Below are 27,992 nucleotides of genomic sequence, written 5' to 3' on the forward strand. Positions count from 1 at the left end.
TTACAGTATGTGTGTGTGACTGTCTGTGTGTGTGTGTGTGTTTACAGTATGTGTGTGTGACTGTCTGTGTGTGTGTGTGGGTTTACAGAATGTGTGTGTGACTGTCTATGTGTGTGTTTACAGTGTGTGTGTGTGACTGTATGTGTGTTTACAGTATGTGTGTGTGACTGTCTATGTGTGTGTGTGTGTTTACAGTGTGTGTGTGACTGTCTATGTGTGTGTGTGTGTTTACAGTGTGTGTGTGACTGTCTATGTGTGTGTGTGGGTTTACAGTATGTGTGTGTGTGTGACTGTCTATGTGTGTGTGTGGGTTTACAGAATGTGTGTGTGACTGTCTATGTGTGTGTTTACAGTGTGTGTGTGTGACTGTATGTGTGTGTGTGGGTTTACAGTATGTGTGTGACTGTGTGTTTACAGTATGTGTGTGTGTGTGTGGGTTTACAGTATGTGTGTGTGTGTGTGACTGTGTGTGTGTGTGGGTTTACAGTATGTGTGTGTGGGTTTATAGTATGTGTGTGTGTGTGTGACTGTGTGTGTGTGTGGGTTTACAGTATGTGTGTGTGTTTACAGTATGTGTGTGTGTGACTGTCTATGTGTGTGTGTGGGTTTACAGTATGTGTGTGTGTGTGTGTGTGTGTGTGTGACTGTGTGTTTACAGTATGGGTGTGTGTGACTGTCTATGTGTGTGTGTGTGTGTGTGTGTGTGTTTACAGTATGTGTGTGTGTGTGTGGGTTTACAGTATGTGTGTGTGTGTGTGGGTTTACAGTATGTGTGTGTGTGACTGTGTGTGTGTGTGGGGGGGGGGGTTACAGTATGTGTGTGTGACTGTGTGTGTGTTTACAGTATGTGTGTGTGACTGTCTATGTGTGTGTGTGTTTACAGTGTGTGTGTGACTGTCTATGTGTGTGTGTGGGTTTACAGTATGTGTGTGTGTGTTTACAGTATGTGTGTGTGACTGTCTATGTGTGTGTGTGGGTTTACAGTATGTGTGTGTGTGTGACTGTCTATGTGTGTGTGTGGGTTTACAGTATGTGTGTGTGTGTGACTGTCTATGTGTGTGTGTGGGTTTACAGTATGTGTGTGTGACTATCTATGTGTGTGTGACTGTCTGTGTGTGTGTGTGTGTGTTTACAGTATGTGTGTGTGTGTGTGTGTGTGACTGTGTGTTTACAGTATGTGTGTGTGTGACTGTCTATGTGTGTGTGTGTGTGTCTATGTGTGTGTGTCTATGTGTGTGGGTTTACAGTATGTGTGTGTGTCTATGTGTGTGTGTGGGTTTACAGTATGTGTGTTTGTGTGTGTGACTGTGTGTGTGTGTGGGTTTACAGTATGTGTGTGTGTGACTGTCTATGTGTGTGTGTTTACAGTATGTGTGTATGTGTGACTGTCTATGTGTGTGTGTGTGACTGTCTATGTGTGTGTGTGGGTTTACAGTATGTGTGTGTGTGACTGTCTGTGTGTGTGTGTTTACAGTATGTGTGTGTGTGACTGTCTATGTGTGTGTGTGTGACTGTCTATGTGTGTGTGTGGGTTTACAGTATGTGTGTGTGTGACTGTGTGTGTGTGTGTGTGTGTGTGTGGGTTTACAGTATGTGTGAATGACTGTGTGTGTGTGTGGGCTTACAGTATGTGTGAATGACTGTGTGTGTGTGTGGGCTTACAGTATGTGTGTGTGACTGTGTGTGTTTACAGTATGTGTGTGTGACTGTCTATGTGTGTGTGTGTGTGTGTGTGTGTGTTTACAGCATGTGTGTGTGTGTGTGTGTGTGTGACTGTCTATGTGTGTGTGTGGGTTTACAGTATGTGTGTGTGACTGTCTATGTGTGTATGTGGGTTTACAGTATGTGTGTGTGTGTGACTGTCTATGTGTGTGTGTGTTTACAGTATGTGTGTGACTGTCTATGTGTGTGTATGTGTTTACAGTATGTGTGTGTGACTGTCTGTGTGTGTATGTGTGTGGGTTTACAGTATGTGTGTGTGTGTGACTGTCTATGTGTGTGTATGTGTTTACAGTATGTGTGTGTGTGACTGTCTGTGTGTGTGGGTTTACAGTATGTGTGTGTGTGACTGTGTGTGTGTGTGGGGGGGGGAGGGTTACAGTATGTGTGTGTGTGTGTGTGTGACTGTCTATGTGTGTGTGTGGGTTTACAGTATGTGTGTGTGTGACTGTCTGTGTGTGTGTGTTTACAGTATGTGTGTGTGTGGGTTTACAGTATGTGTGTGTGGGTTTACAGTATGTGTGTGTGTGACTGTCTGTGTGTGTGTGTGTGTGGGTTTACAGTATGTGTGTGTGTTTACAGTATGTGTGTGACTGTGTGTGTGTGTGTGTTTACAGTATGTGTGTGTGTGACTGTCTGTGTGTGTGTGTGTGTGTGTGTGTGTGGGTTTACAGTATGTGTGTGTGTGTGTGGGTTTACAGTATGTGTGTGTGTGACTGTCTATGTGTGTGTGTGTGTGTTTACAGTATGTGTGTGTGTGTTTACAGTATGTGTGTGTGACTGTGTGTTTACAGTATGTGTGTGTGACTGTCTGTGTGTGTGTGGGTTTACAGTATGTGTGTGTGTGTGTGTGGGTTTACAGTATGTGTGTGTGCGACTGTCTATGTGTGTGTGTGTGTTTACAGTATGTTTGTGTGTGTGTTTACAGTATGTGTGTGTGTGTGTGTTTACAGTATGTGTGTGTGACTGTCTATGTGTGTGTGTGTGTGTTTACAGTATGTGTGTGTGAGTGTCTGTGTGTGTGTGTGTTTACAGTATGTGTGTGTGACTGTGTGTTTACAGTATGTGTGTGTGACTGTCTGTGTGTGTGTGTGTGTGGGTTTACAGTATGTGTGTGTGTGTGGGTTTACAGTATGTGTGTGTGTGACTGTCTATGTGTGTGTGTGTGTTTACAGTATGTGTGTGTGTGTTTACAGTATGTGTGTGTGACTGTCTATGTGTGTGTGTGTGTGTGTTTACAGTATGTGTGTGTGACTGTCTATGTGTGTGTGTGTGTGTTTACAGTATGTGTGTGTGACTGTCTCTCTGTGTGTGTGTGTGTGTTTACAATATGTGTGTGTGACTGTCTGTGTGTGTGTGTGTTTACAGTATGTGTGTGTGTTTACAGTATGTGTGTGTGACTGTCTATGTGTGTGTGTGTGTGTTTACAGTATGTGTGTGTGTGTTTACAGTATGTGTGTGTGACTGTCTGTGTGTGTGTGTTTACAGTATGTGTGTGTGACTGTCTGTGTGTGTGTGTGTTTACAGTATGTGCGTGTGACTGTCTGTGTGTGTGTGTGTGACTGTCTGTGTGTGTGTGTGTTTACAGTATGTGTGTGTGACTGTCTATGTGTGTGTGTGTGTGTTTACAGTATGTGTGTGTGACTGTCTCTCTGTGTGTGTGTGTGTTTACAGTATGTGTGTGTGACTGTCTCTCTGTGTGTGTGTGTGTGTGTGTTTACAGTATGTGTGTGTGACTGTCTGTGTGTGTTTACAGTATGTGTGTGTGACTGTCTGTGTGTGTGTGTGTTTACAGTATGTGTGTGTGACTGTCTGTGTGTGTGTTTACAGTATGTGTGTGTGACTGTCTGTGTGTGTGTGTGTGTTTACAGTATGTGTGTGTGACTGTCTGTGTGTGTGTGTGTGTTTACAGTATGTGTGTGTGACTGTATGTGTGTGTGTGTGTGTTTACAGTATGTGTGTGTGACTGTCTAGGTATGTGTGTGTGACTGTCTATGTGTGTGTGTGTGTGTGTGTGTGTGTTTACAGTATGTGTGTGTGACTGTCTCTCTGTGTGTGTGTGTGTGTTTACAGTATGTGTGTGTGACTGTCTCTGTGTGTGTGTGTGTTTACAGTATGTGTGTGTGACTGTCTGTGTGTGTGTGTGTGTTTACAGTATGTGTGTGTGACTGTCTGTATGTGTGTGTGACTGTCTGTGTGTGTGTGTGTGTGTGTGTGTGTGTGTGTGTGTTTACAGTATGTGTGTGTGCACGTATGTGTGCACTGCTGCGGGAGCCAATGGACGGTCAACAACAACATCTGGCTGTCCTGCTTTGCATTAATTTGCCAAACTCTAGACTCTGTCAGTGTGACTCAACTCAGTGTGTGGTGGCTGTGTGCTTGCCAGGTCTGACGGCTGAAGGTCTACACTGTGTGGGTTTGTATTCATACAAATCCTTCATGACTGTGGATCATTGGATGTGTGTTTGGAAAGAGAGAAGAAGTGTGGGGGGGGGGGGGGGGGTGACAGAGAGAAACTGACAAGACATATGTCTGAATAAAAAGAATGAGAGAAAGATAATATCTCCATGGAGTTGCTCTGAATCATTTCATCGGGAAGTTAGCATCGCTTTATTTCTCTCCATTTCTCACTCCCCCTTTGCCTCGCTTCCTACATTTTTGGGACAAAAATAAGTCTTTATTTAGTAACGTATTTATTTCATAATATTCAGACTGAACGTATCCGTTGCGGATGGATTATAAAGTTGATCTTCTACTAGTCATGTCTGCATTATTCACAGTACTGAGGAGATGCTGATGATGCATAACAGCTCTTGGTTACGGAGAGATGATGCCAGGTCAGGCTAGGAAGCACTATGACAGTACAGTATTGGTCAGGGTAAGGCTGGGCTTGGAGAAAGCTATGGCAAGTATCCCTCTACTGACGCATTTGTCTGGACTTCTGAGATCCCCATTACACACAGACGTCTCCTGCCTCGCCCATAGGCCTACTACACACAACACACGTCGGTCTCACCTGTCTAGATCCCCTTACCTCTTGTCGATGGTATAGGCTACTGTGAACATGCCATTCCTTGATTATACCGGGCTATAGATGAGCCACTTATAGGATTAGGTCTATGGGATGTTATGGATCTTTATCACCTGAGATTATATGAGGACAATGGATTGATCTCTTTTGATGTTTTTGTGTATTCATTTAATAATTGGCTTCACCTGTATGTCGATTTTTCTGGAAAGGAGTGCCCTAAAATACGATCTTGATTTTAGTCTCCATGCAAGAAGTGAGAGATTGAGGAAACACGGCACATTCTTTGAAACTGTTGTGATGGGTGTGGATTGTGGTTGGAACAGTGGACATTTGAAGGTCTCAACTGGCATGGCATTACATTACATTGCCGTTAGATGGCGGGTTCAGCCCAAGACAAAAGCAACTATCTTTAAAGCTGATTACTGGACACGCCATCTTTTTGACTAAAAGGAGGTGGCGTTACACCGGTCGGGATACCACCTAGGGGCGCTCCAACACTACTTTACCCACATGGTGCCACCGCTGCCATCTATTGACCTACAGCGATACATTTCCTCCGGTGTAGGTTTCTGGCATGGCCGGTAGAGAGAGATGGATGACAGCTACTCCAGGGAGAATATAGAAACCTGAGAGGGAGGAAGAGAGAGGCAGGCGGAGAGTCGCAGCACACCAAACCGTGACTTTATAGAAGCGGCCATTGTGCTGGGAAGAAGCATTCAGAGACGCTAAAGCGGTTTCATTGAATAAAGGCATCGACAAAAGGGGATATACGAACCGGTGTCCAGATACTATTTCAGTGGAGCCTCTCTTCTGATTTCGGAAGGAGCCAGCCCACTACGACCCCGACTTGCGGTTACGCAGACACGCATCAGGGGCGCGCTCACGCACGCACATAAAAATATATTCGCCGGGTCGGAAGTAGAGCTGAAGGGGTTGCGTTCAAAGAACACGGCGAACGATGCTCCTGCTGTTGTGGTTTGGCGGACACATTGGACAATAATGGGTCGATAAATTAAATATCAGTAGGCTATAACGTTCACATAGACAGACATTTATTTTATATAGGATAAAACCAAGGTTGGAGCTTTCTGTTGCCTGTATTTTTTTTCTTCCACATATTGCATGCAAACTAGGGATGACTAACGTTAGACTTGTCAAGTGAGCCGCTTCACGTTTGCTTCAACCAACCAATTGGCCTCGCGAATTGCTATATTTATAAGCAAACACCGGAGAGGAGCAGCACATCCACCGTGGCTTTCAAAGCTAAACGGATTTGACAGCTGCGTTGGCGAGGAGAGGACCCGGATCCACCGTCCTGGATTACTGCGGTAGCGGGCCATTCGGCTGATGGCCACCGGTAACAGAGGCACCATGGCCGGCTTCATCCCGGGTTTACTGCCGACCAACCATTCCCAGGAAAAGGAATTCGCCCAGGCGTACGAAGATGTTCTGGAGAGATACAAAGGTAATGAACAAGAAGAAAGGAGTGGGGCCTGGTTTGAGTTGATCTTCGGCGGGACTATGTCATAATCTGGATTGTTTCATTGTTTACGTTTTTGATGAATAGGCTGCAGCGCAATTTTCTGTTTCTTTGAGTCAAACCAACTGCGTGCGTTTCAAGTCTGATTTTGCTGTTATATTGTGGCATCCAGACGCCAAAGATAGCTGGCATGGGACTTTATAAACCTGCTAATGTCAAGGAATGTACCCACATGCACTATTGTGCATTGAGATTGTTCCCAAGACGCGAAAATAGTGCATAATAGTTAGTTCCACAATTTCTCCCCCTTGGTTGCACACATTTTAAAACAAGGTTCTTAGTTTTAATAACTAAAATGCTACATAGCCTGAAACCAACCCAGTTTCTGGACCTGCTCCACCATGTTACCCGCAGCATTGAGACTTGCTGTTTCATAATTCCTATGACAGGGCCGCTTAAAAAAACGAATGCCTCTACTGAAATTGACCGTGATGGATGAGGGAAGGGGAGAGTTGATAGCAATTGACGTTGGTGACATCTGTGACGCTTGGGCCCAGATGAAAGGGTGGTCCTTTTTAAATTATTGATTATTGTAATGAAATGCGACTCTTTTTGGGGTCAGAGTTTTGTGTGTGTGTGTGTGTGTGTGTGTGTGTGTGTGTGTGTGTGTGTGATAGGGAGAGCACAAGTAATTAGTAGTTGTATGTCAAGAATACATGTAATATATCAGTGTGTCGTTCAGCCATTAGGTTTTGGCATTGCGTCAATAAATGAGTATTTGGTAACATTGTTATACTCAGTGGGGCTGGGCAACAACCATTACCGCGCCGGCATGAACACAGACAGATGGACGGACATGTTAATGCAGAGTGGATGCATTTCTGTGCGTAAGCTAAAAGACTGCAGCAATTAATTGCCCACAAGTATAACTCCATTTGCCGATAGCGATTACAGAATAGTTGCCAATGCCACACACATGTTGTTTCATGTTGGTAAATGTAAGTGAATTATATAACTGAAACTGCTATATATATATATATATATATATATATATTTTTTTTTTTTGGGGGGGGGATACAAATAGTCGACACCTCACAGCCAATGCACTGAACTGTGGCGACAATGTTGAACTTGTTTTAGCCTACATTTTAACCAAACTTGGAGTAGTTGAGTCACACTGATAGTTAAGCTTCCTTGTCATTACTTCCAATAAGGACACTGTTTCCCCTACAAATAGTCATTGGAGTGGGGGCAAGGGCCCTGAAGTAACCTGTAGTAGAATCCTCCTTGGGGACCACGGCGCTCAGTCTACCCAGAACCATTAGATGCTTGACTTTCTATACCAAAGGTAGTGTACACAATACACATGCACTGTATAGAGGTCATATAGCTTTGTGTTTACTGTCCCTACTGGGGGATCTGACTGCAGAAGTGGTTTATGCAATGAACTTGACCCTATGGCCCCTTTCCCACCCGTGTGTGATGGGCTTTTCAACTGCATGTCACTTGTGGCAGTTGCATGAAGAAAGGAGTAGGAAATGTGAACTCAGTCGGGTGCTGGCTGGCATTGCTTGACTGTAATTGGAAGAGGCTAAATGGTACCATTTTTAAATCATTCAGTAGTGTGTGTTCCACTGTGTGTTCTTCTGGGAGGCGACGGGTTCTCAATAACAATTGACAGGATATCCAGTAAGGGGCTGGCTAAGCACAAGGAAAAAAGCACAGGGACGTGAATCATAAAATGGACACCCACACATGTGATTTAGGCGTGAGTGGATACTGGACAGGCGTACACCACTGAGACGAGGTGGCCCAAGACTGACACCAGTTTCAGGGGCTAGCTAAAACCTAACAGACAGGAAAAAGTATTATAAACTTGTTTCCACCTAAAAGTTGAGGAAAAATGAGCAGAGGATAGCTAGGGAGAAAGGCTTGCAAGGAAACCAGAGGGGAAAAAGTCCCATTAAGTTGAGAAGTTCGAGACCTAACTTAAGGCCTCTTGTTCCACCACTGCTAGTCCCCCCCCCCCCCCCCCCCACGTATTCCTTAGCCTAAATGGAAAATTCCAGACTGTCTGTATGTGCAGTTCAACAAGACAGATCCACAACCTCCCTGACCTGAGGGGTTTCCGTCCATCCGGGCCTGTTGTTGCCGCCTATGAATTTGCCCGCTCGCCTGCCAACTCATGGCATCTCTGTGCTGTGACTTAGCATTTTGTTTCCACAGCTACTAGTAGCCTGGGAATTACCAGGGACCATACGATACTTAGGTGCCGATACGGTATGTATTGCGATTTGATTTTCCAAACATATTACCCCATCCACATCACTACTAGCTAGGCTCTATTGGTTGTTGTTACCCTTTAAGCAGACATGGAGTATTGGATGGACGGTAAGGGCTTCCTCCCTGTAGCCTTTTCACCCCACAGTCCTCATATTATTATGCTCACACACACACACACACTTTCGTACATTTACACTTTTGGACTCTCACACTTCACAGAATGCGACACTCGCGCACACCCGCCCGTGCTTCATGCAGATTTTAACTTGCACAGTCCCACACTCACACATACTGTGCATATTCTGACGAGTCAGCGAGCGGAAACTGACAGAAGAATATCAGGAAATGTTTGTATTTCCCCTCTGGAGTTGTGCTGAAGCTGGTGTCCCCAACTGAATTAAAATCTTTATGGCATACAGGAAGTGACCGGTCGTTCGTGGCCTGTTCTTCCCTGTCTCTGATTCGCCACACGCAGACATGTACAGTACCCCCGTGTCTTTCCACTGCTTCATTAAACTATCTACTCCGGGCTTTGAATATTATGGTGGCCTGTGAAAACTGATGCCACGGACAGTTCAGCTGGCTGGACTTGAATTCGGGGTGAATTGGGGAAACAGTCTGGGGAAAAGAGGATGTAACTTAACATTCGATCTCTAACTGACTGGAGTGCGGAATGTCCCAAATTCCATAATGGGTTTTGGTTATTGAAACTGTAACCTCCCTGGTTTTAGGACTGACTGAATATCCGCTGGAAAGAGAGGGGAGGGAGAGGTGGAACTGAGGCAGACGAATGAACGATTTGGATAGAAGGGTTGGATCGTTACAGCTGGGTTTTTTTTTTTCTTCTTCTCCCCCACGTGGCCTAGTTTCCCTCCCCGAATCCCTGGTTCCGGTTTGCCTCGGCTCACATGGTAGAATGCGGCTTGCGTGGACACAGCCCCTTATTCCTCCCTCTGTCATTCTACCTCTGTTTTTTTTACATGCATTTTCTTGCACTCTCTCCTCTCTTACACTTAGTCGTCCTCACATATCAGTTATTTTGCCATCAGTCTCTGTCTCCCTCTCTCAGTGAAATGAAATCCCTGTTCTCAGCAGTCTCTTTCTAGGCTCTTCCTCCTCAGGGCTCATTGCATAACTGATCTCCAGCTGATTTTTGGAAACTGTGTGTGTGTGTGTGTGTGTGTGTGTGTGTGTGTGTGTGTGTAATGAACAGTGCTGCTCCTCCCTCCTCTAACACAGCACAGGGCCCGCATTCATAACTGTAAGACTGGGTGTCTGTAAACTTGGCCTGATTGAAACAGAGACGGCTGACTGTGGCTTCCCCACAGCTCAGTCCAAATGTTGTCTGAATGTTAATGCCATGTTGGCTGGAGGCTGTGGGGTCTCCTGGAGTCGTTATTGAAATACCTCGGTCAGGTTGCAATCTTTGAAGGTTGGCTGGAATGAACCCGCTCCTGTGTGTGGTTTATTTTTAGGCAAGAGTGGGTCAACCATACACATCTAGGCACTTTAATAGGCTCCTGCACATGTGTACTCCTATAGGGTGGGTGTGTGTCCACTCTGCAGGGCCCTTGGAGCGGTGCGTTGAGTAGAATGGATAATGAGGCTCCAGCAGGCCAGAGAAGCAGAGAGAGGGGCTCTAATGTGACCTCTGGACCGCTCCTGTCACACACACACACACACTGCAGCAGCACTCCTCTATGCCGGCACATGTGTTTGTGACGTGAGTGGAGGGGGATGTGTATGTATCAAATGGAGGGGGTAGAGATGTCAAGATGAAGGGAGACTGGGTGGGAGAGAGAGAGAGACCTGTTAATGAATTAATCATGGAGTCCTATGCTAAAAGCACTATGTGGGGGACTGTGGCCTGGACAGCATTGATTTCAGATGGATGCACAGGAGAGCCACTCTGCATGTCTGTCCCTAGCAACACACACAGAACTGGTGTTCCCCTCCCCGACCCCAGAGCTCTACTTACATCATCTGTCTGGTTTGTCTGTTTGTGACAAGATGCAGCATTAGCGTAGGTTATTCAGGGGAATAAAGATGCGGTAAGCTATAGGGGAATGATAATAGACTTTGCAGGTCTTAATACTGGGATTACCTTACGTTCTCTCTCCTATTTCTTTTCACTGCAGATGTGCAGGGGCTGCAAAGCAGCTAAGAGTGAACTGCTCTCACAAAGGGCTCCCAGTTTCTCCCTATATTCCTCCCTTTCATTCTCTCTGTCGCTCTCTCTGTCTCTGTGTGTCTCTCTCTGTGACTTGGATAGGAGCCAGATGAGGTTGCTGCAAAGCAGCTATGACGAGGCTCCATCTCTCACAAAAGCCCCTCCAGTCTCTAAGTTTCTCTCTTTCATTATCTCCCTTCCTCTACTCCTCCCCCTCTTTCTGGTCGGGAGTAAGGCGGTCTGCGTGGTAACTCTATACCTCCTCCACACCCCTCCTGACATGCTATCCGTCCGTCTCCATCCTGGAGGAGTCGACTGCTAGCTATCCTAGACTGTTGTCCTTGGAGAGGGGGATTGGAGGAGGAGACAGTGGTTAAAAGAGGAAACGGTTTACTACCTGCCGCCTATCCCGCCACACCATCTAGACTTTGGATGCACGCAGGACTCAGTGCTCCTAGACTGTGCTTTCTCTGTGCGTGTTGAGTAGGCCTATCCCAGGATTTGTCATGATTTAAAGCACCATTCTGACCTACTCTATTGAGGATGATACTGTAGCATACAGAGTCCATTGGTTACTGTGTGCAGCCTTGAGGATATGCCAATGTGCGTCAGTCAGTCAAGTGTTTCTGTACGGGCCCAAGGAGCGGCTCCGGGAGCCTGGGTACCCGCCTGTGCCATCACACTACTCCTTGTCATGTTTGGAATGACAGGGATCTGGAATGGATTAGGTGAGGATTGACCGGATCAGTCCGTTTACCATTCTATGTGACTGTGTGTGATCTATGTGACTAAGAGTTGTGAGACCCTGCTGGCCAATGGCCTGTGACTGGAGGTGTTGGTCCCAGGAAGAATCTCACTCTGAATCCTCCAGCTCGTGACTCTTAGCTGATCCAGCCATGACAGGACAGTAGGTAATAGAGCACGGCTACCATGCCGTCAAAGGTCACACTGTTGTTAGGTCCTACACACACACACACACACACACACACGCACGCACGCACGCACGCACGCACGCACGCACGCACGCACGCGCGCGCGGACACACCGCGTGTGAACGAACACGCACACAGAAATAATGTATTGAGAGTATGAGGGGGAAATCCCAGCAAAATGAATTTGAACGCTGGACCAATAGGAGATGATGTATCCAGTATTGGGCTCACCCCTGCCCTGATTGTGTGTGTGTCTGAATGCCTTAGGTGTGGGGCAGATTTGCCATTCAAATCAGTCCCAATGGTAAATATGTGGTGGTCCCGAAGGGGCGTCCCACAGACAGACCTCCCGCAGAGACAGCCCTAATCTCATTCATCCACTTTACCTCACAGCAGTATCTCCCTATGAAAATTCAGCCAGGACCCCCCCCCCACTGACCGGGGTGCAGTGGAACGGCCCACTCCTTCTTAGCATTCCTCTGCCTGATGTGGCACCTTCCATTTACTCCACTGGCCTAATCAGAGGGTTGATTGTGACATAATGCCCATAAGCCACTTCTTTTTTAATTTTTTTATAGTTAATACATATTTTCAGTATGTGGTACTCAGACCTGCAGCTTTTAGTGTATCATGCAACCAAATGAGCTTTAGGAACCTTTTTGACTACCTTGTGTTGCAGCCTATACCATGGATGTGGACATTATGAACATTTTGCCTCTTGTAGACCTTAGATAATAGCCCATCCTACACTACATTCCAGTGCTTTTGTGCACCTGCTGTTGACTCAAATGCCCAAATCAGGTTGTTGTGTATGAGCTTCCTGCTTTTTGTTGTGAGGTTAAAAGTGCCCCCCCCCCCCCCCCCCCCCCACCTTCCTCCCCCTTGTTTCAAAAGTTGTGTGAAAGGTTGCCTTGCTATGTTATGAGTCTTCAATAGGCAGGTTTCCATTGACCTGTCTTTGTCACACACAAAAGTCCTTGCGACATGTGTGATGGAAACGGCAGATATAGGAGACATTTTTATCCGTTCGACGGGTGGCTTTAATCTTTTGTCAAACGTTCTTTATTGCGACAAATGATGGAAACAACATGTTTTTCTAATAAATGAATGCCGAATAATTTTGAAGGTACGCAGGGCACGTGATGTCACCGCGTAACTATAAAGTACTACTCCACACTTAATTCGAAATCAATTTTTTTTGTTCAACCATACAAATTGTTTCTTTGCAGGACAAGGATTGTCCTAACTTTCAAGAATGCCTGAATTGCTTCGCCTTCCTTTTCTGGTTGCCTGGATGCAAGTTTCACCTTTTCAAATATTTCAGATCTACAGGTGTGCAAGTATCACCGTAACACGGACCGTGGCGATGCTTTGGCACATGAGAATTATAAGAATATGGCAAATATTAGTCAATTATAAATGGGAACATGGCTAGTGATTTGATTTGAAAACCTTCATTGCCCATTTAGAAACTGAAGGACTTCAGCTTCATTGGCTTTACATGGTCATAGAAAAACCTGTACGGTGCAGAATCACCAGAAAACCCCTCACACGTACGGTAGTAGGATATCGGTGAGAACGTGAAGAATTCAGTAGTCGCCCCTCACTCCTTGATAAAGTGTTCATCATGCCATTGCTATGAGGGAACAGCTCTCCGTTGGTATGTTCAGGCCATAGACGGTGTTCAGAGACGCGGTTGGTGGTCTTCTTTCACTCGCTCCACTCTTCTTCGTCCTCGTCATGTCTGATTACCTTTTAGAGTGGCCTTCTTTGTCTTCCCTCTCTCATCCTCCCTTTTTTCTCACCCTCCCTTCCCCCTCCTCGCCGTCGCTCGTCTGGCATTCTCTGTCTAGGTCTCATCTGTTTATCGGTGTGTCTCTCTCTCGTCCTGCTCTTTCTCTTTCCCTCCCTCTTCCTGTTCTCGGTCTCTCCCATGTCTTTACTAGGTCGGTAGTGGTAATCTGTTGTGGGCTCCAGCTTTGTTAACAAGCTTTGCTCCTAATTGAGAGACTCTCTAAAATGATCAGCCTGCAGGCAGTGATTTCTAAGCCTGTGTGTGTGTGTGTGTCTGTGTCTGTCTCTGGGTTTGTCTTTCTAATCAAATCAAAGTTTATTTGTCACGTGCGCCGAATACAACAGGTCTAGACCTTACAGTGAAATGTTTACTTACAGGCTTTAACCAACAGTGCAAAAAAGGTATTAGGTGAACAATGGGTAAGTAAAGAAATAAAAACAACAGTGAAAAATAACAGTAGCGAGGCTATATACAGGCACCGGTTAGTCGGGCTGATTGAGGTAGTGTGTACATGTAGATATGGTTAAAGTGACTATGCATATATGATAAACAGAGAGTAGCAGTAGCGTAAAAGAGGGGTTGGCGGGTGGTGGTTGCGGGACACAATGCAGATAGCCCGGTTGGCCAATGTGCAGGGGCACTGGTTGGTCAGGCCAAATGAGGTAGTATGTACATGAATGTATAGTTAAAGTGACTATGCATATATGATAAACAGAGAGTAGCAGCAGTGTAAAAGAGGGGTTGGGGGGAGCACACAATGCAAATAGTCCGGGTAGCAATTTGATTACCTGTTCAGGAGTCTTATGACTTGGGGGTAAAAACTGTTGAAGCCTTTTTGTCCTAGACTTGGCACTCCGGTACTGCTTGCCATGCGGTAGTAGAGAGAACAGTCTATGACTGGGGTGGCTGGGGTCTTTGACAATTTTAGTGCCTTCCTCTGACACTAGCTGGTGTAGAGGTCCTAGATGGCAGGCAACTTAACCCCAGTGATGTACTGGGCCCTATGCACTACCCTCTGTAGTGCCTTGCGGTCGGAGGCCGAGCAATTGCCGTACCAGGCAGCGATGCAACCAGTCAGGATGCTCTCGATGGTGCAGCTGTAGAACCTTTTGAGGATCTCAGGACCCATGCCAAGTCTTTTTAGTTTCCTGAGGGGGAATAGGCTTTGTAGTGCCCTCTTCACGACTGTCTTGGTATGTTTGGACCATTCTAGTTTGTTGGTGATGTGGACACCAAGAAACTTGAAGCTCTCAACCTGCTCCACTACAGCCTTGTCGATGAGAATGGGGGCGTGCTCGGTCCTCTCTTTCCTGTAGTCCACAATCATCTCCTTAGTCTTGGTTACGTTGAGGGATAGGTTGTTATTCTGGCACCACCCGGCCAGGTCTCTGACCTCCTCCCTGTAGGCTGTCTCGTCGTTGTCGGTGATCAGGCCTACCACTGTTGTGCAATCGTTAAACTTAATGATGGTGTTGGAGTCGTGCCTGGCCATGCAGTTGTTGGTGAACAGGGAGTACAGGAGGGGACTGAGCACACACCCCTGAGGGGCTCCAGTGTTGAGGATCAGTGTGGCAGATGTGTTGCTACCTACCCTCACCAATTGGGGGTGGCCTGTCAGGAAGTCCAGGATCCAGTTGCAGAGGGAGGTGTTTAGTCCCAGGATCCTTAGCTTAGTGATGAGCTTTGAGGGTACTATGGCATTGAACGCTGAGATGTAGTCAATGAATAGCATTCTCACGTAGGTGTTCCTTTTGTCCAGGTGAGAAAGGGCAGTGTGGAGTGCAATAGAGATTGTATCATCTGTGGATCTGTTTGGGCGGTATGCAAATTGGGGTGGGTCTAGGGTTTCTGGGATAATGGCGTTGAAGTGAGCCATTACCAGCCTTTCAAAGAACCTCATGGCTACAGACGTGAGTGCTACGGGTCTGTAGTCATTTAGGCAGGTTGCCTTCGTGTTCTTGGGCACAGGGACTATGGTGGTCTGCTTGAAACATGCTGGTATTACAGACTCAATCAGGGACATGTTGAAAATGTCAGTGAAGACACTTACCAGTTGGTCAGCACATGCCCGGAGCACAAGTCCTTGTAATCCGTCTGGCCCCGCAGCCTTGTGAATGTTGACTTGTTTTAAAGGTCTTTCTCATGTTGGCTACGGAGAGCGTGATCACACAGTCGTCCGGAACAGCTGATGCTCTCATGCATGCCTCAGTGTTGCTTGCCTTCGACGCGAGCACAGAAGTTATTTAGCTCATCTGGTAGGCTCGTGTCACTGGGAAGCTCGTGGCTGTGCTTCCCTTTGTAGTCTGTAATAGTTTGCAAGCCCTGTCACATCCGACGTGAGCCGGTGTAGTACGCTTCAATCTTAGCCCTGTATTGACGCTTTGCCTGTTTGATGGTTCGTCGGAGGGCATAGCAGGATTTCTTATAAGCTTCCGGGTTAGAGTCCCGCACCTTGAAAGCGGCAGCTCTACCCTTTAGCTCAGTGCGAATGTTGCCTGTAGTCCATGGCTTCTGGTTGGGGTATGTACGTACAGTCACTGTGGGGACGACGTCCTCGACGCACTTATTGATGAAGCCAGTGGCTGATGTGGTGTACTCAATGCCATCGGAAGAATCCCGGAACATGTTCCAGTCTGTGATAGAAAAACAGTTCTGTAGTTTAGCTTCTGCTTCATCTGACCACTTTTTTTATAGACCAAGTCACTGGTGCTTCCTGCTTTAATTTTTGCTTGTAAGCAGGAATCAGGAGGATAGAATTGTGGTCGGATTTACCAAATGGTGGCTGCTTATATTTTTCCTGTTTCATACGTGAACAAATGAATGAGACCCCCCTCAGTGGGGTCACGGCCAGGGTCTGCCATTATCAACGGTGACCCTGGAGCAATTAACATTTAAATGTTTTATTGTCACATACACCAGATAGGTGCAGTGAAATGTGTTTTACAGGGTCAGCCATAGTAGTAAGGGTTAAGTGCTTTGCTCAAGGGCACATCGACAGATGTGATTTCACCTTGTCGGCTCAGGGATTCGAACTAGTAACCTTTCGGTTACTGGCCCAACGCTCTAAACACTAGGCTACCTGCCGCCCTGTGCCTGTGTGCGTGCAAATCTCTGCTTGCCACCACTCGTACATGCCATGTCCTGCCGATTTTTAATTGATTTTATTGCCACTGCCAGCACAATACCGGTGAATCATTTTCCATTGGGAAAAAAAACTTTTATTTTCAAGGACCTATAATTTGTTATGAAGCAATGGTAAATTGATAGATTGAAAACGACCTCCATTTTATAAACTGGTAATTCATTTATGGAATTTTATATTGGATATTAGATTCGTATCGCTCACATGTTTATCTCTAAAACCTGATCTTTCTTTGCTAATTTAGGTCTTATAAAAGACTAATTCAATTTGTTGTTCTCTACTATAGTATCAGATGATATGCGAGACATACTGATGTGAGGTCCTCAAGGTGACTTTGTTTGCCTTAAATATCTTCCACTTATCTTCTCTGTTATTCTGTTGCAAGTATGGACCACATGCAGCATGCTTTCCAAACCAAGGTTGCCTGCTCGCCTTGGGGCCTAAGTGAAATAATCAAGTCTTTTGTTGATAGAAATGTAAATCACAGCTAGCCTAGGCCCAAACCCTAAATGGGCTCAAGGCATGCAAATAAACAGTTAAATCATTCATCATAATGGAATGTAACTATTATATACTTGAGATAAAATGCCACAAAGCATGAAACATTAAGGCAAAGTTTCTACAATATGTTCGATTTAGGCATAATAATTCCTCCAGTTCTGTGGAGCAGTGGTTCCCAAACTTTTTTAATAGTCCCGTACCCCTTCCAACCTCCAGTTGCGTACCCTCTACCCCAGGGTCAGCGCACTCTCAAATGTTGTTTTTTTGCCATCTTTGTAAAACTGCCACACACACACTATAGGATACATTTATTAAACATCAGAATGAGTTTTTGTCACAACCCGGCTCGTGGGAAGTGACAAAGCTCTTATAGGACCAGGGCAATAATAATAATAATAATAATAATAATAATAATAATAATAATAATAATAATAATAATTTTGCTCTTTATTTAGTCATCTTACATATAAAACCTTATTTGTTCACTGAAAATTGTGAATAACTCACCACAGGTTAATGAGAAGGGTGTGCTTGATTGGATGCACATAACTTTGCAATGTTCTATTGGAGAGAGTCTCAGTCTTAAATAATTTTCCACACACAGTCTGTGCCTGTATATAGTTTTCATGCTAGTGAGGGCCGAGAATCCACTCTCACATATGTTTGTGTTTGCAAAGGGCATCAGTGTCTTAACAGCACGATTTGCCCAGGCAGGATACTCTGAGCGCAGCCCAATCCAGAAATCTGGCAGTGGCTTCTGATTTAAATTCAATTTTCACAGAACCGCTTGTTGCAATTTCGATGAGGCTCTCTTGTTCAGATATCGGTAAGTGGACTGGAGGCAGGGCATGAAAGGGATAACAAATCCAGTTGTTTGTGTCATCCGTTTTGGAAAGTACCTGTGTAATTGCGCACCCAACTCACTCACTCAGGTGCTTCGCTCTATCACATTTGACATTGTCCGTAATTGAGTTCATTTGCACACAAATAAATCATACAATGGTGGAAAGACCTGTGTGATGTCCTTGTTAATGCAGACAGGGAAGAGCTCGTCATCATGCAAGTGGCCAGACAAGTGAAAATTAAGGTCAGTAAAGAACTTTAAGCTCATCTCTCAATTCAAAAAAACATGTCAATACTTTGCCCCTTGATAACCAGCGCACTTCTGTAGGTTGTAAAAGCATTACATGGTCACTGCCCATATCATTGCATAGTGCAGAAAATACACGAGAGTTCAGGGGCCTTGCTTTAACAAAGTAAACCATTTTCACTAGTGTCCAAAACGTCTTTCAAGCTGTCAGGCATTCCCTTGGCAGCAAGAGCCTCTCGGTGGTTGCTGCAGTGTACCCAAGTGGGTGGATGCTACAGTGTACCCAAGTGGCGTTGGGGGCAACTGCTTGCACGCGCGTTACCACTCCACTATGTCTCCCTGTCATGGCTTTTGCACCATCAGTACAGATACCAACACATCTTGACCACCAAAGTCCATTTGATGTCACAAAGCTGTCCAGTACTTTAAAAATATCCTCTCCTGTTGGCCTGGTTTCCAGTGGTTTGCAGAAGAGGATGTCTTCCTTAATTGACCCCCCATAAACGTAATGGACATATACCAGGAGCTGTGTCAGGCCCGCCACGTCTGTTGACTCATCCAGCTGTAACGTATAGAATTCACTGGCTTGTTTGTGAAGCAGTAATTGTTTCAAAACATCTCCTGCCATGTCACTGATGTGTCGTGAACAGTGTTGTTTGATGAAGGCATTGCCTGTATAGTTTTTTTGGGCCTTTCCCCCAGCATTGTCCCAGCCATATCTGTGGCAGCAGGAAGAATTAAGTCCTCCGCAATAGTATGGCGCTTGCCTGTCCTAGCCACTCGGTAGCTCACCATATAAGACGCTTCTAGCCCCTTCTTATTAATGGTATCTGTTGCTTTTATACATGTCTTAATTCTCGCTCAAACTCCCGTGGCTTTTTTTTCTCAAATTGGCATGTCTGCGCAAGAGTGAAGGTTTCATGGAGTTGTGAGAGAGTACTTTTGCACATATAACACACTGTGGCTGAGGAAAGGCTCTACTCCCAATATAAGTGAACCCCAAATCAATGTAGTTCTCATCATATTTGCGCGTCTTTGATGGTCCAACGTCCCTGTCTGATGTTCGGTGCTTTCCCGGGTAAGGGGGCAGTAGTTCTTCGGCTGCGTCAGATTCACAACTGTCAGTGTCCAAGCTAGCTGGGTTAATAACAAATGTAGAATTACTGATGCTAGCATTGCATGTGCTCGTGGAAGCAGAACAGCTTGTGTCGTCGACAGGTGCAGGTGTAGTACTGCTGGTAGTAGCCCAAATGTATAGCCCTGTTGGAAAATTTAAATGGACAGTTAAAAAAAATATAGATGTGAATCTCATTTTGTGTTTGGCGAACCCCCGACCGGCATTGTGCGTATCCCAGTTTGGTAATACCTGCTGTAGAGGATAATACTAACTGGAAACTCTTTTTGGCAATACAACTATCATCTTCACACTGGGATTAGTGAAGTCAAAGAGAGGGTGGAACAATGAGACAAGGGACACATTCAGTACAGTGCGCTCCAGACGGAATCCCTGAGTGTTGAAAGGAAGAAGGGATGTTTTGAAAGTGTTGTATGAGGAGGAGGGAAGAGGATCTGATTTGGAAGCTCATTCCCGGATTACAGAGAAGGAGGGGGGATGACGGGAAGATTTAGCGAGACTGCAAAATGACTCCCTAATTACAGGAAAAGGATGAGAGAGAAAAGGAAAATGGAGAAGGTAGAGGAGGGGAGACGGAGTGAATGAATGGACTCTGTTTTGAGTGGAGTGGCTTGCAGGTTTGGGGAATTGGGGCAAATTTCATTTAGTTCCTTTCAGGAAAGGTGAAAAAGCTGATGAAGCGAATAGGCAATGTTTAAAATTGATTGATTGAGTTGCAGTACATCTCCATGAATTTCCCCCCATTTTAAAATGGATTTTAGCCCCATCTCGATAGTTAGGATTTGACCAAATCCTCACCTGCACCTTATCTCCCCTACCTCAACCTACCTGTAGGTTAAGCATTTACGAGCACATTTGCAGAGCATTTTTACTACTAAAGAACTTAAACTGCAATCCCTTTCAAAACAGAGTGATTATTCTAAAGGACATCTCCTTTTTTAATGTCAGGTCTCTCAACTGTGTGCTCATAATGAACGTCTGTGGTTTTAGATATGACCAATTTAGCCGCTAAGTGGCGGTGATGGAAACCACGGCTGACTCATCCGACAGTGGACGTAGTGATGGATTGCACCACTTTACCTGCCTGTCTGCATTTGCTACTACTGCTCTGTAAGCAAATGGTTCAAGAGTAGGTAGTATAGAACTGCGTGCCCATGCAAACATTGTATTTGTGTGTCAGAGTCCATCTGTTGGGGTGGGTCTGTTTCTGCCCCCCTTTCTAATCACCCAGTTTGGCCCACAGAGCCAGGAGTGCAGTATAGCGCTCTGTGCCACGCTGGGTGCCCACCAGGCTGTGTGGTTTTAAGCAGGTCTGCATGGCATCATACCGTCTGCTCAGATCCTTCAAGTAGGCATTCTACCTCCTCTTGTCTTTCTTCTCTCGCTCTTTCCTCTCTCTCTCTCTCTCTCTCTACTCTCTCTCTCTCTCTCTCTCTCTCTTTTCCTAAGAGGAGTGAGAATTAATTAGAGATGCTGATGGAAAGACCAGAGTTGGAGGAGCCAAGGTTCAGGGTGAGCTGCTACTGGCAGATAGACAGAGGCTATAAAGGCCATGGGGAATCAGGGTCACCGCAGAGCAACACACACACACGGTCCTGCTCAATGGCAGCTGAAGGAGAGGGATTTGACTGACAGAGACCGACCTATATCGCTGGGCTAGTCTTCCCTGTGGCTCAGTTGGTAGAGCATGGTGTTTGCAACGCCAGCATGGTGTGTGCAACGCCAGGGTTGTGGGTTCGATTCCCACGGGGGGGGCCATTACAAAAAAAAAAATGCATGAAATGTATGCACTCACTACTGTAAGGCGCTCTGGATAAGAGCGTCTGCTAAATGACTAAAATGTAAATAGTAGCTAACAATTGTTAGCTCGAGCTGTATTAGCATTTAGCTACGTTTTTAAAGCAATGCTAGCTAAAATCCCTTTAGTCAACTTTTGTTTTCTTTTAATGGACGGACATCCCTCTACAAATGCACATGGCTGTTGTACCTATGAATATAATCTGGTATTTTTTCAATTTAAAATGTATGCCAAGCAAAAACCATTGAACAAGGACTACTTTGAACAATTTCCACAGAATGTAAAAAAACTAATTTAGTGGAAGAACTTTGGTAACGGACTTTACAGTAAAATCCCCCTCAAGTTTTTACGCGGCCAAGTTTCCCCAAAGCTCTGTTAAATATCTACTCTGAATTTAGATTCAAAGATGTCTGCAGAAAGAATGGGGTGTCAGCAGAGTAGGGTTCAGTACATTACAATGTACTATTGTATTGGAATGTGCTCTACTCACTGTACTGTCATCCAAACTTGTAAAACATACGTTTATGATAGGGTCCAGTCTGGTCCTTATCTTGAACATCTGTGGACATTAACATCAAGGCCAGGGTGGACTGACCACATTTCTTTACTACTTTTTAACATCCATAGACGTCCGGTGTCGGTTGGTGCTCAGTGGGTGAGGTTGCTGGCTAAAGTAAATGGAAAGGGGGGGCTCATGATGGGGGTCGGTAAGAGGGGAAAGGCAGAGGTTGTCCAGACTGTTTAACACTCTTGCTTTGACCACCAGATGACAGAAAGATAAAGAACACAGTTATCAGCTGAACTTAACAGTATACCAGTAGCAGGGAGGACAGTAGTACTGAACCTAACAGTATACCAGTAGCAAGGAGGACAGTAGTACTGAACCTAACAGTATACCAGTAGCAAGGAGGACAGTAGTACTGAACCTAACAGTATACCAGTAGCAGGGAGGACAGTAGTACTGAACCTAACAGTATACCAGTAGCAGGGAGGACAGTAGTACTGAACCTAACAGTATACCAGTAGCAGGGAGGACAGTAGTACTGAACCTAACAGTATACCAGTAGCAGGGAGGACAGTAGTACTGACTTTTTCTCGGGTGGATGTTTTCAAAAGACCCCATATTTAAATCTGTTTATCCAGAAATCACAGCCTTTACATATGCCTAATTTTTAAGATGAAAAAATGTATAATGACTTCATTTCCCCAAAAATAGATTCTCAGGTTTCATTTGACTTCCAATTTGACATGATCCGATAAACTTACCATGTTGGTGCTCTTGGTCCTTTCACGTGGAAATGCCCTGTAGCATTAAACCACTTGATTCCTCCAGGTTAGCTGGTCTCCCCGTCTGCCACCCCTCTTTTTATAATCCCCCTCTCTCCATTCCTCCCTCCCTACTTAATCTGTCGTTCCCTTACTCTGCCACTCCCTCTTTTAATCCAAGCATTTTAATCAGCCCTCTAAAACAATACCATGCCAAGAGGCAGGATGGAAAGATGAACCCAGTACTTCTAGGTGTGAGGGGCTAGCAGGGGGATGAGGGAGGACGGGTGGAAGGAGAAAAGGAGATCGGTGGGGTTGGTGGGAGGGAGGTGGGGATGGAATGATGAGGTAGAGGGTGTGGCATGGGGCGGAGAAAAGAGTGAGGAGATGGGAATGGAGGGATGAAGGGAGGAGGTGTAGTAAAGCCTTCTGTTGGTAACGCTCCCATCAGGAGGAGGATCAATGAGCTCTGCAGGCTGGCTGGGATGAAGCGCGGGGGGGGGGGGGGGGGGGTGTGTGTGTGTGTGTGTGTGTGTGTGTGTGAGCGCACATGCGTGGTCTAGTGGTATGTATGAGTAAGTGGTAGAGCCTTGTTCTCCAAATATGATCATATTTTTCAAGTAGGCGCATTTGTCTTTTTGTGCATGTGTTGTTTCAGATTGATAATGTTTGTACTTTGTCTTGTCAGCACAGGGACAGAGTACTGTATAGATGGTGCCTTTTTTTTTAAAGATTCTGTGAATCTATGTAGAAGTGTGATTGACTAACTTTTAGAACCATGTCCTCAGCCCTTATATATGCGAACGGCATCTGGTATTTCCAGGAGTGTCTTAGGTAGTGTGTGTGTGTGTGTGTGTGTGTGGGTCAGACCTGCATGGGTACAGTGACGGTTGTGTGCTAGCAGGCCTCAGTCAGGCAGCGGTGACACGGCACGACAGAGTGAGAGACGCAGGGCTGGGGAAACATTCCTGAAATGACGGAGGGAGGAGAGGAAGTCATGTTTTACCGGTCTTAAAGATGCAGTGTCTGGAGTGGAACTAAAACCAAACACCGTCTAACAGGCAGGCAGACGCACTCTGCACACAAACAGGCTTAACGTGCAGACTGTGCATGCACAAAACACACACAAACCCCCCCACTTAACATGATACAGCACAGCTTCCACAGCTCACTCAAATTATCCTCCATGTCGATCTTCCCAAAACCCATGTTTACAGTGCAGCCAAGCTGATGACTGGAACCACCGTCAGACTCTGCATGGAGGGAACGCTCTATCACAGAACTGAACCAACAGCTGTTTTTGCTTCTGTTTATGGCCCAGTTAAGCCTCCTCCGTTCCATTGCATGAATAACTAAATGAATGCAAGTACAATATATCTCTATTGTAAATTGGGAAAGAATTGACTTGTGGTGACGATGAGGATAAGGAATAGGAGAAAGAGAAGGACGGAGTGAGGAAGTTGATAAACGGCAAGGCTGGAGAAACCTCTGCGACGTAATCTGAGAATGTAGAGGGAGAATCAAGCCCTTCGACTTCATATTCCACACTGCTAGGATAACAGGTGTGGGCCACATGCTTCAAATAAAAAATTAAAAAACGTTCAAACGGGGCCGTGCGTCTGAGCCCAAATCTGTGCATTGTTTGCATCAGGAAGCACTCATGCTCTATGCGTTCTGGCACGTGGTGGCGCGGATGTGTTTTTCAACCCTACGCCCTCAAATCGGTTGTTTCATCCACATCCCCGTCTAGTGTCCTCTTATCATCTTGTGTTATAACATTTTCTAAATCCTATTGAATCTGGAGTCTTATTTACTTCATCAGAGAAACCGACTTGGCTAGGCGTCGTACAGCTAGCCGCTAGGCTAACCTCTGGCAAACACACCACTCGGCCTTCAGTCTCTTCTGGAAGTGGAGCTGTTTTTTTTAAATAGCTCTGAATATTGATTCAGTTTGGCTGTAACAGACTGTCCTTATTTCAGTGGCTGTCTTTATGTGGGTGTCTAAAAACTAGGTCAGTTCGTGGTGGTAAATTTGCCTGTCGGGGATTTTGGTTAGCCTACATTTTATTATATGAAGTCCGACAGGTAACTGCCAAGATAAAGGAAATACTTGAGCAAATGAGGGATACAAAGTCTATTGAAAAGTAGGTGCTTCCACACAGGTGTGGTTGAACCATGAAAAGATGCCCAGTTGCCCATTATTTTGGCTACCGTGGCTAGAAGAAGGGATCTCCGTGACTTTGAAAGAGGGGTCTCAAAGGAGTATAGTGGGAGTACTGTGTGTCTTAGTCACCAGATCTCAACCCAATTAAACTCTTCTAGGAGATTTTGGAGCGGCGCCTGAGACAGTGTTTTATGGAGTTCCAGACGCTTGTCGAATTTATGCCAAGGCGCATTGAAGCTGTTCTGGCCCAACGCCTTAAAACACTTTTTTATTTTAGCGTTATCTGTATGTTTTAAAGCATGTTTCAGTGGATTTGTCAGTTAGTGTTGGCTGAGTTTTTGTGTTGGTGTGGGCATGGACTGGACATGATGGGCTCCATCTGCTTGTACCTGCGACAGACAGACAGACAGACAGACAGACAGACAGACAGACAGACAGACAGACAGACAGACAGACAGACAGACAGTGATCGGGCAGAACGTGTTGTGGCGTGTGCGTCTGTCTCTCTGGGTCGGACAGGTCAGGCAGACGCTCCACACATCTGCTTTGGTACAACGCACATCTGGGTTTTCATTCCTGAAGCTCGATGTAAATATGCTGCAGAGAGAGTGTTTCTGGAGAGTGCAAGTTCACAGATTAGAACAGAGGGAGAGAGGGAGAGCGACAACAGACGTATAGCTATGAGCCATGGGTACAGCCATGCCTGGGATTGCTTAGATCTCACCTTTTTGGCTCCACATGCAAAGTGTTCTCCACACCTCTTGGCTGCAACAGGCGTAATCATCCAGTAACTGACTAGGATATAGAAGAACACTGTCCGACATTTTAATACCAGAGCAACGACGAGATGGAACAGAGATGGTAGAGGAGATTGTAGGCTAATCCGTTAAATGCTTTCGTCACCATGGAATAAAACTAGCGTTACATACTCAAAATATTCAAATAGGATTTGAAAGCGACTCTTTACCAAATTGCATTTCAACTTATTGATATGTTACGTCATTAAGGTCTTTCATGTTTCCCTTTTGATCTAATGGTATTCCAAATGGCAATGGAAGGAGGAGCTGAGTGAAGAGGCAACCTTTGAGGAAACATCGAAGGCATCAGGAGGCTTCTTATAGGCGTCCTTCTAAGATGCCCTTTGACCTCTCACACCTTAGCGTGGTGTCTGACCTCTCACCTCTGTTGTCTCAGGGGAAGTCCCAACAGCCGAGGGACAGCATCTGTGGGAGGCCCTGAGATGCTGCAACCTAATGACCTGCCATCAGTAGCTTGTAGATTCATTGACTGACCCTCCCTCCAGAGACAGTTGTCTCTCTCTGTCTCTGTCTCTGTCTCTTTCGTTCTCGGTCTGTCTCTCTCTCGGTCTCTCTCTGTCTTTTTCTCTCTTCCTTGAGGACAGAACTACCCTCTCAGATTCTCTGCCTCTCTCTCTCTCTCTCTCTATGGTTATTACTCACTTTCGTCAGTCCTACTCTCTCTGCACACTCATTACTTGCTCAGTTTGACTGTCAATGTCTGTATGTCTATCTCTCTCCTAATGACTGCTCTGTCCTCGTGCCCTGCTACTAATAACTTGTGCCCTAGATCATGGAATTGATTGTTATCTAGCACTTGGCTGTCTTCCCCTGCAATATCCCTGTTATACTATACAATGTAGTGTATATTAGGTGTGCACCGAGGCACTGTTCTGTTCCTGTTATTTTTCTAGCAGCCTCAATGTTCCATTGCTCTCTGTGCAAGCTCTGTCTTTACAAACGCTCCTACGGGCTCATTTTACCCTTGAGCTAAATATCTCGTGCGTAGTTGTACCATAAAGGAAATTGCACTATGACCACTTTTTTTATTTTTATTTAATTTTTTTAAGTAAGCACAACAACACTATCAGAAGCGGCACTCTAAATTGGGCTATCCCTTTTCCTAATAGCCCTCTTAATAAGGGCATCTTACAGCTCTGTATAAAAATAATAGTGACTAACACAACTAAAGAGAACCGCTTCATTTGAATAGGTCTCGCTATTTCCACAGTCTGTTGCGGTGAAGGTTGCGACGGTTTCGAATACTCAACACTTCCCGCGGGTGGGGTGTAGTTTATTTGTGGAGGAGGAGGCTCCCAGTTCTATTTTCCTCTGGGGAGGAACATAATAGAGGTCTGTTTTAATGAGCTCCACCCTTCCCCTGTTCATTACTTAACAAGGTCTGCATTCTGGAACATTCCACAGTAGAAGAGATGGGAGATACTTTCTGCTGTAGCACCTTTTTAACATAATGTGTAACAACCACACATGTAGTCATAACACCCGTCGTGAGAACACATCTAGAAATATTGCAATGCTTGGGGTTAGCTTGTTACTCTATTTGCATGGCAACTAGTCCAGGTTCAGTTTACTGTGTAGGTTAATTGTTTAACTTGGGTCTATGTTGGTGAGAATCACAGGTCCTAAATCAGTTGTTAGTGGCAGGAAGTAATCGGCCTCTTGCTGCGGATAGATGTCTTGTTCAGGCTGACAGAGCTGTGATCTCGCTCCAGTAAGCGCCTCGCCAACTCCAGGGCTCTGGAAATGGGTGGGTGGCTTGATGCTACAGGGACACGTTTTCATTGACCAGTTTCCTGATTCACAACAATGTGATGGAGAGCCGTCTGGCACGTCATGGCTCCAGAGAACTAGTTCTGCTGCTTGAGAGCTGCGGTGGGTCTCGCTCCAACAAGCTCCTCTTTAGGCCGTGGAGTAGGTGGGTGTGAGCGCCAGCAGATCACAGCGATGCAGACTGCTATTTGCACGCATCAATAGCGGGGAGCTATGGGGGGAGGAAGGGGGGGGGGGGGGGGAGCAAGAAAGGCCAAGAGAAAGGTCAGCAGGAGGGAAGAACGAGAGAGCGCAGAGTGGCGGTGTTTTGTCGGGGGCGAATGAATGAAATCTTTCTCTCTGACAGCGAGTTGAGGCCTCTAACACTCTCTGCTCTTTCTCTCTCTCCTCTCACTCGCGCTTTCTCTGCTCTCTGCACTCCTCTCACTCTCTATCACTCTTTCCTTTCGCTCTTTCTCTGCACTCTCTCTCTCTCTCGCTCTTGTTTATATATACACTACCGTTCAAAAGTTTGGCGTCACTTAGAAATGTCCTTGTTTTTCAAAGAAAAGCAAACAAAAAAAATGTGTCCATTAAATAACATCAAATTGATCAGAAATACAGTGTAGACATTGTTAATGTTGGAAATGACTATTGCAGCTGGAAACGGCTGATTTTTATTTTATGGAATATCTACATAGGCGTACAGAGGCCCATTATCAGCAACCATCACTCCTGTGTTCCAATGGCACGTTGTGTTAGATAATACAAGTTTATCATTTTAAAAGTCTAATTGATCATTAGAAAACCCTTTTGCAATTATGTTAGCACAGCTGAAGACTGTTGTTCTGATTAAAGAAGCAATAAAACTGGCCTTCTTTAGACTAGTTGAGTATCTGGAGCATCAGCATTTGTGGGT

The 27,992-nt window shown here is 45.5% G+C and overlaps 1 protein-coding gene across 4 annotated transcripts in view; it reads left to right on the forward strand.

Annotated features, from left to right (window-relative positions):
• The window catches only part of LOC106588461 (microtubule-actin cross-linking factor 1, isoforms 1/2/3/4/5), a 278,087-nt gene that overhangs the window by 23,485 nt on the left and 226,610 nt on the right, over positions 1–27,992 (forward strand). For 2 of the 4 annotated variants that reach the window (XM_082969979.1, XM_082969982.1), the window contains exon 1: positions 5,387–6,215. The exons of the other annotated variants lie outside the window; for them this stretch is intronic. In XM_082969979.1, coding sequence (XP_082826105.1) covers positions 6,098–6,215 — 118 coding nt within the window. In that variant the 5' untranslated portion in view covers positions 5,387–6,097. Of the gene's footprint in view, positions 1–5,386; positions 6,216–27,992 lie in introns of those variants that run through there. 4 annotated transcript variants of the gene reach the window in all.

Source organism: Salmo salar, chromosome 27 (genome assembly GCF_965601325.2).
Source record: "Salmo salar chromosome 27, fSalSal1, whole genome shotgun sequence".
Taxonomy (NCBI): domain Eukaryota; kingdom Metazoa; phylum Chordata; class Actinopteri; order Salmoniformes; family Salmonidae; genus Salmo; species Salmo salar.